This window comes from Lepisma saccharinum, chromosome 4 (assembly GCF_977018435.1).
Source record: "Lepisma saccharinum chromosome 4, izLepSacc3.1, whole genome shotgun sequence".
In the NCBI taxonomy this organism is placed as follows: domain Eukaryota; kingdom Metazoa; phylum Arthropoda; class Insecta; order Zygentoma; family Lepismatidae; genus Lepisma; species Lepisma saccharinum.
In genome coordinates this window covers 37,002,595-37,016,971 of record NC_139232.1, presented here as the reverse complement: position 1 = coordinate 37,016,971, position 14,377 = coordinate 37,002,595, and the positions used below count along the sequence as shown (strand labels likewise).

Sequence of the window (14,377 nt, the reverse complement as noted above, 5' to 3'; positions counted from 1 at the left end):
AGAAATCATGCGTTTCCTTGTGGCGAAAGGCAATAGTATGCAAGACATTCACATGCTGGATGAGGTCATTATTTGCGACAGTGACAGATGGTCTAGGTCATCCTGCAGTGACATTCTTCCTTCGCGAAATATCCGACTCCACTCCTTCACCCGTGACAGAGATAAATAAAGTTCCCCATACACTGCCATCATTCAATGATGAATATGTCACGTACTAGCACCTTCCGCATCCAGGAAATGTATGTCATCTACACATACCAGGTGGCCTGTTTTCCACTGACTGACCCTTATATGTAAAAAATGAGAAATAACATACATATAATAGGTGCATCCAGAAAGTAAGTTTCCCTGGGGTTTTACACAAAAAGGAAACATTATTTCATTCAATGATTTATTGCCACAGATACAGCACTTGTCCAGTTACTTGTCAACATAATTCCTGCCGGAATTCAGGCACTTGCCATAGCATGGGACCAACTTCTGTATACCTGCATCGTAGAAGTCTGCCACCTGGGTGCCGAACCACTGTGTCACAGCCGTCTGAACCTCTTTGTCGCTGTGAAAATGTTGACTGGACAGGAACTTTTTCAGGTGCAAGAATAGGTGGTAATCACTGGGAGCAAGATCCGGGCTGTACGATGGATGATCGAACACCTCCCAACCGAACCTGTCCAGAAGGGCTGCAGTGTGCCTTCGCATTGTCGTGCAGCAAGAGCTTACAGCGTCGCTTATTCTGAATGGCTCGTCGCAATGTCCCCAGTGTTTCACAGTAATGGTTATCGTTCACAGACTCACCTCTGGGCAGGAACTCGATGAGCAAAATGCCTTGTCTGTCCCAGAATACAGTGTACATCACTTTTCACACTGACACAGTCTTTTTGAACTTCGTCCTGCATGGAGATCCACTGTGACGCCAATGCATGGACTGCTGCTTGCTTTCTGGGGTGCTGTATGCAACCCACGTTTCATCCCCTGTGATGATCCGGTTGAGAAATTCATCATCATCATGGTAATGCTCCAGAAATGTCAGCGCCTTGCCCATGTGTTTTTCTTTGTGTTCGGGCGTCAGTTGTTTCAGCACCCACTGGGCACACAATTTCCGGAACAAGAGGGGTTTTGTAACAATGTCGTGCAACAACGACCAAGAAATCTGCGGGAAATGGCTGCTGAGTTCCGTGATCGTGACGCGACGATCCTCCAATATTCGCTGTTGCACCTGCTTCACAAGCTCGTCCGTAACTGCCGATGGCTGCCCACTGCGCTCGTCGTCATGCACATTTTGCCAGCCTTCAGTAAATGTCCTGCACCAACGACGCACCATCTGCTTGCTCATGACGTCTGGCTCATACACCTGGCACAGCTGACAATCAATTTCGATTGGCTGTATGTTTTGTACGTTCAAGAACTTGATCACCAAAAGAACCTCGCAAATCAAGGGAGATGGAATAAGAGCCGCCATGTTTCATTGCTGCCGCGATGCTACTGAGGACTTTCGGGAGGCATCTTCTAGGACATTCACTAGCCAGGGCATGTGCCACTCACGCATGCACAAAAAGTTTGAATACGCATGGCCTACCACCTGTGGGCGAGTGGGAAACTTACTTTCTGGATGTGCCTAATATATAAACATCTGAGAAGTTTTAATGTTGTATTATTGTGTTGAGTGTTTCAAAGTGGATGGCTATTATCATGGAAATAATGGAAAGGTTTGAGAAGAAAGAAAACAATCCTACTGCATTGTCATTTTCACATGTAATCAGTACAAAAAAATAATAATTAAATTAAAATCTGAATAATGTATAAGTTAAACAATCTTTACAGGCAGCAAAGCTAGTGTTGAAGCTAGCTGCTCCAACAAAGATCACATTATGACTGAAAAGTATTGAGCAGTAAGAAATTTAATATCTCTAGACATAAAATTTATAGATTTTCACTTGAGGATATGAAACACACACACATAGCTAGTAATAGCTACCTAGAAAGAAATACTTACATACTTGATGTAGTGTAGTAATTTCGGTGAAAATGTTGTGAGGAGAAAGTGTTGTTTCCTTCATCTTGTGACCAATTAATTTTGACTATCCACTGTAGAGTGCTGCAGTGAGTCGATTTTGCTCAAGCACCCAGTAGTTTGCATGGACAACGCTAGATATTGTATGAAATTGAAAGCTCTTCACTATCCATGACTTCATGAGTGAATAATGGTCAAACAGGTAAAATAGCAGCATACACTCGAGATCATATGGATTGTGAAATGAAAGATGCCGTGAAATTGAAACTTAAATGAACATTCATTACCTCAATGTTAAAATGTTGTTAGTCCATCTTCCCAATGCAATATATGAAAATAATGTAGATGATTGTGGGCTGAAACTGCCTAGGCTGATATTTTATATATATTGAAGTGTGACTCAAACAAAGATCGGGGATCAAGAGTCACTGGGATGTAGCAAATTATATAGCGAGAGGTTTACGGTTCATAACAACTGCAAAAAGGGGCCCGCCCCGGTCATGAAGGAAAAGATGAGTTATAACTGAGTGAGAATGCTCTCTCCACACTTATCATACCTGCCGCTGTTCTTGTAGAGTCCTGTCCTAGATGAAGATGTAAGTTGTGTCCATAACTTATCAGAGTCCGTCCTTCGACTCTGACTGATGTTCCTCCATTATCCCGCACCAAGTGTATTGAAAGAATTATCTGAGTAAATTGAGAGCGATGTCCTTCCGGACTTCTCTTTTATACTTCTGCTGGACGAGAGGTTATTACTCCTCCAGTACTCTATCGGTGAGGTGTCCTTTCGTCACCTCCCGTATAACCTCAGCACAAAGGCATTAAGAAACCCAGGGCGTTCTTGGGATAACTAAAGGCAGTCGATAAAGGCGACAGGTTAATGAACAGAGTAAAGAGAGCATTAAACAAGTCACTTCTCTAATATCACTCATTATACCTCATCAATATATTATGTTTCTACAATTATTGTCACTTTAAAATGATTTTCAATTGCATGTTTACTGTATCGTATTATTTCAGGATATACAATTATAATTTTCTTGTATGTACATATTGCTTGCATTCTATAGAATTATTTCTCTTGTAGTCTACGGTAATTACAAATTAAAAATAAATGTCTGGTGAAGGGAGTGTGTGTTCTGAAACATCACAACGAAAAACTGTGCTTGTAATAACTGTACACTACAAGAGAAATAATTTATACAATTATACTTTTCCATAGTGATCCATGACTTACAGGTTTTTGTAGCACTGTGATATGTTATTTTGAATTGCTTGGGTAGATCTGTCGGCATTCATTTTACGTCTCGGTCTGTCGTATTTGGGTCTTATACAGGGACGTCGTTAGGGGGGCACGTGGGGGCACTGGCCCCGGCAAATGCCCACGTGCCCCCTGGAAACTGTTCTGTATTTGCTGGAAATTTTACTTTGATGACAAATATTGCAAGATATTTCTTCAGTACATTTTATTTGCAGTTTGAAACACTTCTTCAATTTTAAGTATCACGAACCCAAGCAAGGCATTTCTTTCTTATTTCCCTCTTTCTTGCTTGAAGAACACAAACAGCTGTATTGGGAGGGAATGCAGTTAATAGTTTTGTGGTCCGTGCCGGTCAGGGAAGTCTGAGACCTATTGAAAATGCACTTTTCCTCCCTGCTGTACACCAGATCCAGGATCCCCCCAGAACCCGCACTTTCTCTTCACCTGGCCGTGTACTGCCACCATGGGTGCTGAAAGGACGACACAAACAGGAAGATTTAGCTACGGTGGCTAGAACTTTCTGGGTTAATTTTTTTATGGTTCAGAAAAGATATCCCTATGAGTTTCAAATTCCAAGAACAGAATTCTATTGCTTGTCCCTTTTTCGGCACGCGAATGAATGACATAGTGGTTCTTCTCACATGCACTCAACCCTCCTGCTAATGACCTGCCCTGCAAAGGAGGGGAAAGGCCACTTTCTGAAAATTCGGAGAAACATCGAAGCGGTCGGTTCATCTGTTGATTTGGTGGACAATTGATATCTGTCAGATAGTTTGAAGTAGGATTTGTGGTCCGAGCGGGGGTAAACTTCTGTAAACGCAAGAAGATAGCATCACAAATTGTTTGTGTTATCGTTTTCCTACATCGCAAGTAAAATGTCGAATGAGAAGCTGCCAGATTGTCTTCCTCTGGAAACAATGGATCAGGATCGACTGATCGACCAAATATCCAACATATTGGCATTCTAAAAGAGAGTCTGACTACCACAGAAGATCCTGGGTTCGACTCCCAGGGTGGTTGATCACATGTATAATGAAGAATAAACAACGTTTCAATTAAGGAAGGAAACTAGGTATGTAGCAATTGTTTTTACAGCCGTCTGCATGCTCTATAAGTATTATGTTACAAAATTTGTTTATCTTTCTTTCTGTGATTTTTCTTCATTAGCCTCCACCTGCAAATGTGGAAGCTGCTGCTGCTTAGGTGGCTAGGTTGGCTAGACATACAAATATAATTAATCCCTAGTCATACAGCGACTAATACTTATAATATGATCATGAGTTATGGAGAAGCAAATAACTTATCAAACCTTTTCTGTTTCTATTTGTTGTGCAAGTGGTTAACAAGGTGCATTACGATGCAAGGGGTCCTGGGTTCGAATCGGACTGGGCATTTGTGTTCTTTATGATGGTCCTCTCATCAATTTCAAATCACTCATTTTCATCTTCACGATTAGCCAAAAAGTGTCAGAAAAGCGAAGTAAAATAAACCAAATCGATCATTTATATATTTCTATATTATGCCGCTTTTCTACCTCTTGGGTTAAATGCGACGATGAGGATGAATGATAAGCCAAAGGAATGGCGATGGAACAGACATGATACAACCATACCTGTCCAATGTCCGAACCTTGGACCTCTGGTTTCGTAGCGTGTTATACTCAGTGGATACTCAGTGGAATTCTTAGGAAGAAAAACTGTAAAAGTAAGGTGAAAGGAAGCAAAGTTGTACAATGCATAAAAAGCTATGTTTATTTCTTCTAAAACCTTCCAATTATCGAGTTCGTGTTTTAAGTCCACTGTAAGACTAATCGGGGATCTGAACAACTATGTGCCTCCACAGGGTATCGAACCCAGGACCCCTTCATTGCAAGGCAGCGATGCTACCACTGTGTCATCGAGGAGGCCGAGAAAAACTTACAATTAGTCAGTAAAATTAATATTGAGGGACAAGGCCTGTGAAGAGTTCTTTCATTCGGTTGCGTGTGGTCATCACATCGAGTCCCATATAGAGCAGAATTTGCTTCCATATCGCTTTCAAGTACTTCCCAAATTGTCCTCATGATGTTGGAACAGCATAGAAATTTTGGAACTAATGCAAGCAGGCACATATCCAGGGAAGGGGCTCGGGGGCTGCAGTCCTTTCCCGAAATCCTACAAATAAATATACTTCATTAACAGGATTAAACATCTTGTATATGGTAAGTTGCGATATACCATATAGAAATTCATCTTCAGCGCATTTACCCCTCCCCCAACCTTTCCACCTTTAGATGGTGGCTGTCGATAAGGGATAAGCCCCTTTCGAAATCAAATTTTGGCTACCGGCCTGACCACCAGGGATCGACCCTTGAACCTTTCGATTGATTGATTAATTGAACTGGTGTTTCAAGTCCACTTTATGCACAGTAAGGCTAATCAGGACTGGACCTACAGTTTAAAGTGATCCGAACAACTATGTGCCTCCATCGGGAATCGAACCCAGGCAGGTTGTTGAACTTGCCAAACCAAAGACGAGAGTGTAATCATTTGAGCATGTGGGAACTTTGTTTTATCCAGTGCCATCATACATTCAGTTTTCCATACACAAATAAGATTAATTTTAAGAAATTAGACGTGTGCATATAATTTCTTATCGTCATCATTTCCCAAGTGAACAATCAGATGCCATAGAAGGCTCTGGCCCGCCCTATAGAATAGTGCTTAACGCGGTCACCTTGAACTAAGAGATACCAGATTCGATTCCGGTATCAACTGTATACATGAGATGCCTAATCGGGACTGGTTCTACAGTGTAAAGTGGGATCCGAACTACTATGAGCATGCACCGGGTATTGGACCCGGAACCCCTTGATTACAAGGCGACGATGCTACCATGCACCACCGAGGAGGCCCTTGCTCCTTTTCTTTCCAAGACTATATATATATATATACACAGTGGTGTAGCATGCCTAAAGGCCCCTTGCATCTCAAAGGGTTGATACGAAAAATACAGGTCTAATAGTCTAAATGGAAGTAAGAAAAAATATGGAAAAGGCTAATTTTTGTGCGTAATAAAATTAAAATATTCTGCTTTTCTCTGGTTATAAATTCTAGTTAAACGTTATAATTTGAATGAATACGTCAAATCATGGGCGTAACATGAATGGACTGTCCCGACTAAATGGGGATGTCTTTTAGCCTTGCATCAATGGTTATAAAACAAAAATTACTCAATGTTGCAGACTGCAAACTTCTGCAGCCTAACTCTCTCTCTTCAGAACAACCCATTCCTATATGCAAGGACGAATTCGAAATTCTTGCACAATCTGAAAAATCAGCAATGTTATTTTCGTACATTTTTATATCTCCACATTATAATATTTCATAGTTCGAGGGGGGGGGGTCATGGCCCCCATGACGCTTCCGTTGAGTACGGGCATGCCCTACAGCTTCAGATTTCATCTTCCTCAAATACACTTTCCGGGTGAGTGAAATTATTAAATATAATTTTCGTCAGCAATTTATTATATTTATTTAAATATGGTAAATTGATTACGTATCCATGAACATTTAGTAACGATTTACATTGAGATTTCAAATTTAAAGAACAGATGGGGGCCTTGCAATCTGTTGCTACGCCACTGTATGTATGTATGTGTGTGTGTGTGTGTGTGTGTACATATACATACATACATATATAATGTATGTATGCAGTATAGGCCTATATGGTGTATAAATAGTTTGTTAATTTATAATAGTTTGATAGAAAAATCTTGTTTGGCTCCCCAAACTAATCAACCTAGCTACGTCCCTGGTCTTATATATGGTGGAACCTCGATTTTACATTTCTCAGGGGACCAAGCCGAAAAAACTTATAATTGAGGAAAATTTTACAACATGCTATGTTGGGACCATCAATATTGAACGTGTAATGCGGGAGAATGTAAAATTCGCGAACAGAAAATCAGGGTTCGACTGTAGTAACGTACGGATTTCCTATTTAGAATTGTAATTATGTGGAGTATTTTTTTTTTCTATGCAGGGTGTTTAGGGTGAAAGTGTTGCTTACTAGGCTCTGTAATACAAAATGACCTCACGTGTAGTGATAACACTTGCCAGTCATTCCACTATGAGTGTGGCACGCTCAAGTGTGGGGCTGTCGTACATTAATGTCACCTAGGATGGAGATGATGTCATGCAACTGCATTGTTTACACTCAGTTGGTTGGAGTTCAGATTTCTACCACTTGGCAATTCCGGTGTGTGTCGTCTGCTGTGCCATGCTGCTTCATGCATTGTAAATTCATGTCTATTTGGTTGTGATAAGAAGAATTATGACTGAATCAAGTCATCCGTTTGTATACTTATATGTATATTTATTTATCTTACAGTTTTATGGACCAAGAATAGGATGTTTATACGTTAGAAATCTGGAAGTTGAAACTCCTATATATCCTTTACTCTATGGTGGAGGACAGGAAAGAGGCTTTAGACCAGGAACTGAAAATACAGCCATGATAGCAGGTCTAGGGAAAGCAGCCGACCTAGTGCATAAAAATATTCACAGCTATGAAGAGAAAATGCTTTCTACTAGAAATTACCTAGAACAAAGGTTAAAGGTAAAACTCTCTGGTATAACATGGGAATTCGAGATTTAAGTACATTATTAGTTACTTTTCTGAAGCCAAATATTTACCAGAATGGTTATAGTTTTAGGTGGAAAACAAACCATTAATCACTTTTGTAATGTTGCAAGTTTGTACGGGAACGAAGCTTTTCTATGGCCTTAGTGTTATTTGTAACTTTTTAAAACTTTATGTAGTATTTATGCAGCATGTTTTTATGAGTATTAACCAAATGACACTTCGAGCATTTTTTTTATCTTTCTAACCTGAAGTCATTGAGCGACTCCACAAAGCGCAGGACTGTTCACTCTGCATCAGGACATTGGAGGGAATGGAAGCCATTGTGATTTCAAGGGACAGTTAGAGGTGCTTTTCTTGCCCTTTGTGTGAGATTTTTGGGATGAAGTTCTGATATGTGAACTTTGTCGAGATCACGTGTCCACTCCGTGGACAAGCTTCTCAAGTTGAGATATTTTGCCAATCATTAATTATTATGCATTTAATGATAAACATTATGTGCAGAACTTACCTGAAAATTTATTTTTGCATAACTTGTATTTCCATGGAGTAATACAATAAAAGAAAAAAATGTCCACTACTTGGATATCCACTGTGTGTACAGAGATGTTCATGGAGATAGAAAAGAAATTTATGATTAAAAAGAAATAAAGTTGAAGTCTACTTTTCACCAAGGAAAAGAAAAGGTTTGGTTGCTTAAAAGGAGGAAAAAACACAGATATCCATTCCAAGGACTTTAAAATCTACTCTATGGTGATGAAATGCTCCTTAGTGACAAATGTCCACTCCATGGATAATTATGCCCATTCCGTGGATGAGAAAAATTTGCAATTTTTAATTTTCTAAAGAATTAGAAGCAAATGATCTTGGCCAAGCTTAGCATTTGATTTGGTCCTTTAAGGACAGAATATGTCATTATTTTTACAAATTTTCAACAATTTAAATTTTTAGTTAAATCATTTACTCATTTCTACCCTATTTTAGAAAAATGACCCATATATGTAGCCTAATGGGAACAGGTCTCATTTACTAAATCCCAATTACTCTTTTTGCAGAAAGTGAACTTTTAAAACAAATTTTAGTTATAACCTGCCAAGTTTCCTGTTCTTAATTTTCCTTCATGATAATGTTCATCAATCAAATCCAACTATATTTTATAAGGAGATGGCAATATGCTACCTCAGGGAGTGAACTATAAATCTTGGAGTTGTTACATGAATGGTTAAAAAATATTATAAATGCAGTTTGCCGTTTCTGGCCTGTTTGTTTAATAACAAATGAATTGATACCAGAGGTGTAAGGGGTAACCTTTTCCGAAGTTACCCAAATGTCAACGTCCCTTCCACATAGTACACCCTAGATTGAATTTTGCAGACTAAAAAGGCTCTTGCATCTGGACTCACAGTCAGTATAATCCTCTGTGAGGCTCGTCTTGTGATTACCCCTTCATCTATCTCGTCTTATTACCATGCATCCTCATCTTCACACTTATTAGCCAAAAGTACCAGTAAAATATACAAAATTAATGATTTGATGCTGATTAAATTTGAATAATATTTAATGAGAGAGTAAAAACTACAAGGAAACACTCATATTTTCCTTGACCTTAAACACAGAACCTTTGAACCACATTATACTAACCACTAAATCAATGCAGCCTGCAATTTCTGTTTAGCATGGTTCTGTACAAATTCTCATTAATTCTGATAAAATATGGATAAAAATATGCCTACAACAATGATATCCAAGAAATATAGAACATGTGTACATTTATGATTTGCTCTTTCAGGAGGAATTTGGAAGCAAGATAACTTTCAACTGCAGAAGTGAATCAATAGAAAGGTTACCAAACACTTGCAACATGTCTTTTCTTGGTGATGGCCTTGCCGGGTACAGAGTGTTATCTTCCTGTGAACGTGTTGTAGCGAGTGTTGCTGCTGCTTGCCATTCTCAAGGGAAGCCATCAGGTAAGGAAGTGCTATTACTCTTATCTTAACGTGACCTTTAATCATTAACTATGAGTGTGGAGTATGTTCCTGAATAAACATATGGACTAGAGTACTGCATTGGACCACTTTCGCTCGAAAATACTCGATCGAATCTCCCATGCTTGAGCGTAATATATAGAATATCAAATATCGTTTTAATGGGACAATAATCGTACAAATATATGCGTAAAAATCCGTCATGGTAGTTTCAGCCCATAATCATCTATTCATTTTCATGCATTGCTATGTGTTGTAAAGATGGACTAAATTACATTTTAACATGAAAATGAAGACTATGTTCACTTCAGTTTCAATTTCACTGTGTCTTTCACTTCACGATCTATGTTTGAAGGGCCAATACTACAGAAAAATTATGGTTACACGTGAACTACTGGGTTTCGAGTGTATACTGATCATTTTGCCTGTTCGAGCGAAATTCGCTCGTGACGTCATGGTGACCGAGCTGTCAGTTCCTAGGGCTATCTAGCGTCATCCGTGCGAACTATTTGCCGGTCAAGCAAAAAACACTCGTTGCAGCCCTCTAATATGGACAAATAAATTATTAAAAACTATTCATGTGAGTTTCTGGTTTCTTTGTTGTGGCAAATTTTCTTTCGCAGTGTGATCTTAATGTTTTTAAAATATTCATATTTTCTAATCAACAAATATGTAAGAACCTATTTAACCCACAGTATGTGTGCATTACTCATGACTTATTCTAGAATCTGCCTTAGGGGCTGAATGTGTGGAGTGGTAGACTCACAGTTTTCCCTCCAAAGCTTGGAAATTAATTCAGAAACCATCATAGGAAAATACCAGGCTGCTTTTAGGAAAGGCTGCTCCACCATTGACCAGATATTTACAGTAAAACAAATATTGGAGAAGTGTTGGGAAGGATATATAGATGTCTTCCAAATCTTCGTTGATTCCATCAAGCTTATGACTCCATAGATAGAGACATGATAGGCCATATGAGAGAATTCAGAATACCAGAGAAGTTAGTCAGATTGGTAGAACTGACAATGAAGAATACCTTTGTCTCCGTATGCATCCAAGCAGAATTGGGAGACTTCTTTGAAGTAAAACAAGGACTGAAGCAAGGAGATGGACTGGCCCCACTCATCTTCAACCTGCTGTTGGAATATGTTATCAGGCAGCTAGGAATTGATACCATAGGCACTCTACAATACAAATCTACACAAATAGTTGAATATGCAGACGATATTAACATCATGGTTAGATCACTAAGAAGAGTAAAGGAAGTCTTTAAGGACCTGAATGAGGAAGTCAAGAAAGTTGGACTAAGAATAAACGATAATAAGACAAAGATATTAATCCAGTCAAGGAAAAGAAGAAACTGTGAACAGAACACAGCAATAGAAAATTTTAACATCAAAATGGCCAACAACTTCTCATACCTAGGTACAAACCTGAATGATAAAAATGAAGAAATAGCAGAAATACAAGCACATATTCAAACAGCATATAAGGTCTACTTCTCGATATTACCTTTAATCAGATGTAGAGATCTCAATTGGAGAGCTCGAGTGATGCTATACAAAACACTCATTCTTAGTATTGTAGTATATGGATGTGAAGCATGGACTCTTACGGAACAAGCTGATAACAAACTTGACTCATTTGAGCGTAAAATCCTCCGAAGGATTTGTGGTCCTATTCAATCACAAGGAGTGTGGAGAATTGGATATAATGACGAAATTTACAAACTTTATAAGGAAGTACCTCTCTCCATATACATAAGAATAAAAAGACTAAACTGGGCTAGCCATGTAGCTATAGAATGGATGAGCACCGGATCTCGAAGGAGATGCTAGGAAGAAACGTGAGAGGAAGAAGACCTGCAGGAAGATCAAGGATTACATGGGAGGACAGTATCCAGAAGGACGCAGACTCCATCCTTCACATCAGAAACTGGAGAAGAGCAGCCCAAGACAGGGCATTCTGGAGGAAGAAAGTTGGGGGAGGCCATGGCCCAAAAATTAGCCAAAGCACCATAGGTAACAGGTAACACACATCTTTGAGCATTGTACAAATTCTCATAAATTATGGATAGAAATATTCCTACAACAATGATATCCAAGAAATAAAGAACATGTGTACATTTATGATTTGCTCTTTCCAGAGGAATTTGGAAGCAAGATAACTTTCGATAGAAAGGTTACCAAACACTGTGCACAGGTGTTTATTTGTGAGCATTCCTTCATTTTCATCTAATCATCAAGATTCTAAATAACAAATATGACTTGCTTTGGGATGATTTCCCTGTACTTGTAAATCATTTTTAGCAATGTGATTATGAAAGGAAAAATCGAGATTGTTTGACTGGCAACATCGTCAGACTTCAAGTCTCGTTGCTGCTGTTATCTTACTGTCTGGACCAGAGTTCATTACTAATTCTTTACAAGAATGTACGGTATGTTATAGTTCAAACTGGGGATTCAACTCAGGACCACCCACACCAAAATATAAGAATTGTAACCATTCTGCTACATGCAAGTCACACATAAAAAACATAAATTCCTCCAAATTCCACATTTTCTTCTTCCTGAACATATATGAGACAACTATTAGGTCTGACATTCCATGATCAGCAAAGTCAGATTAAAATGCAGACAATAAATTTCCCAAGCTATGATAGTGTTGCTGTTCATGGAAACGTGATGTATATACAAATTTCCTTCTTTCACTTACTTGAAAGTGAAAGTGAGTAAATATGGTAATCACAAGAGAGAAGAAATGTAAGTTTTTCTCTGTATTACTATGTACAATGAAATGAATACCGTGCATTTTATTTATTACACTGGCACATATTTATTTTTTATGTGGATAATGACAGTGGTTAGATACCAGTTAAAATGTAAAACCTGTAAGGACATGAGTATGGGTAAAAATTACCCAGGCAATTTTGAAATATTTTTTTTTATAATTTCCAATGACTGCCTGAGGTTACCTTTATCAGTACCTTTCCAGTGAACGTTTCCAACTGTGGGGTCATTCAATCAGCTGTGAGACTTTGTTAGTGCCACTTGTAGGGCCGTAGAAACACTGCCTGAGTAAATTTCATCCATATGCATACTCATACGTTTCAGTTAGATATTTCAACATGTTCTTTTTTTCCTCATTTTTATCAATTGTATAATGGAATAAAAACATTCACAATTAATAATTAGATTAACCAATGAAGGTTTTGTTATTTAAATGCTTTAAACCAATTATAATTCAGACTTATGAAGTAATTTTGCTTCTGGGTAATATTTACCCAGCATGCATCCTTATGTTGTGGCAGAGAGCACTCATCTTCCTGTCTTTTTTCTTTTTATCATCCTTATCAATTATGTAACACAATAAAAATGTTCAAACTTAATAAAATGAGGTTAATCAATGAAGGTATTATTATTCGCAAGTTTTAAAACAATTATAATTCGAATTTTATAACCTATTTTGCTTGTGGGTAATTTTTACTTAGCATCCTGCCAGGATAAAAATAAAATCTACCAGAAGTATAAATGAACCACACAGAAAATATTTAATTTTATTGTAATAATTGTGGTGGCATATATTTAAATTTTGCATTTTCTCTCTGTTATTCAATTTCTGTAAACTTTACTTTTTCGGAGTGTTTGGTGACATTGGGCAAATATTTCTTTTTGAAAAAGTAGGGATTGCAATCAACATAACAAATTCTTTGAAGTCTAAGATTAAAATGAATACGAAATAATATGTACATGGGCCGACAACTATAATTTTAATCTTTATTTATTTTTTGTGACACTTAAAAATGCATTGTGTCCAGTATATTGTATTATCAAATAGGTAAAGAATTATAATTATTACATTTATTCTCTCTCAACTTTATTAACATTTATAATTATGTTACAGGTAAAAATAATTGTAATTTTTTCAGGGGTACTACTTGCGTCAGGTGTTCCTTATGATGTGGCTACAAATGCTATCCGTTTAAGTGTAGGACGAGAAACATCATTCAAAGATATAGATGAAGCTGTGAAAGACATGAAACAAGCTGTTGAAAGACTGTCCTGTAAAAAATCATCATAAGGGTGCAATTTGTGTATATCTGGATTGTATTTCTTGTATTGCTCCAATATTATTTTCTGACTTGACTCTTGAGCTCTTATTTTAACATTCATCCTTAGATGCTGCAAGCCATTTGAAAATTTCCTTGATTTTCTAATACAGTAATACAAATGTAAGAGTGTGTTTCTGATTTAAAGATACCTTGGTCAAGTAGTAAGTGACTTCCTTGTTTTCTCATGTTATTTACATGTTACTAAAAAAGAAAAGGTAAAGTGTTCCCCTGTGCATAGCACCATACCATGAAGGCGTATAGGGGGTGTGGGGGTAATGCCCCACACTTTCTTGATCCGGTCGTGAGTGGGGGTGATGTGATCAGCATCATGCCCCTGACCGCCTTTACCCCACAGGGTTTCCCCCAGGTACCCATGTTATTCGACG

At 38.1% G+C, this 14,377-nt stretch overlaps 1 protein-coding gene across 3 annotated transcripts in view; it reads left to right on the top strand.

Moving 5' to 3' along the window:
- The window catches only part of LOC145986420 (selenocysteine lyase-like), a 51,178-nt gene extending 37,153 nt beyond the window's left edge, over positions 1–14,025 (top strand). For all 3 annotated transcript variants that reach the window (XM_083120416.1, XM_083120414.1, XM_083120415.1), the window contains exons 6-8: positions 7,644–7,871; positions 9,685–9,862; positions 13,809–14,025. In XM_083120416.1, the coding sequence (XP_082976542.1) occupies positions 7,644–7,871; positions 9,685–9,862; positions 13,809–13,960 (558 nt within the window). In that variant the 3' untranslated portion in view covers positions 13,961–14,025. The remainder of the gene's footprint in view (positions 1–7,643; positions 7,872–9,684; positions 9,863–13,808) is intronic.
- The last annotated feature ends 352 nt before the right edge of the window (positions 14,026–14,377 follow it).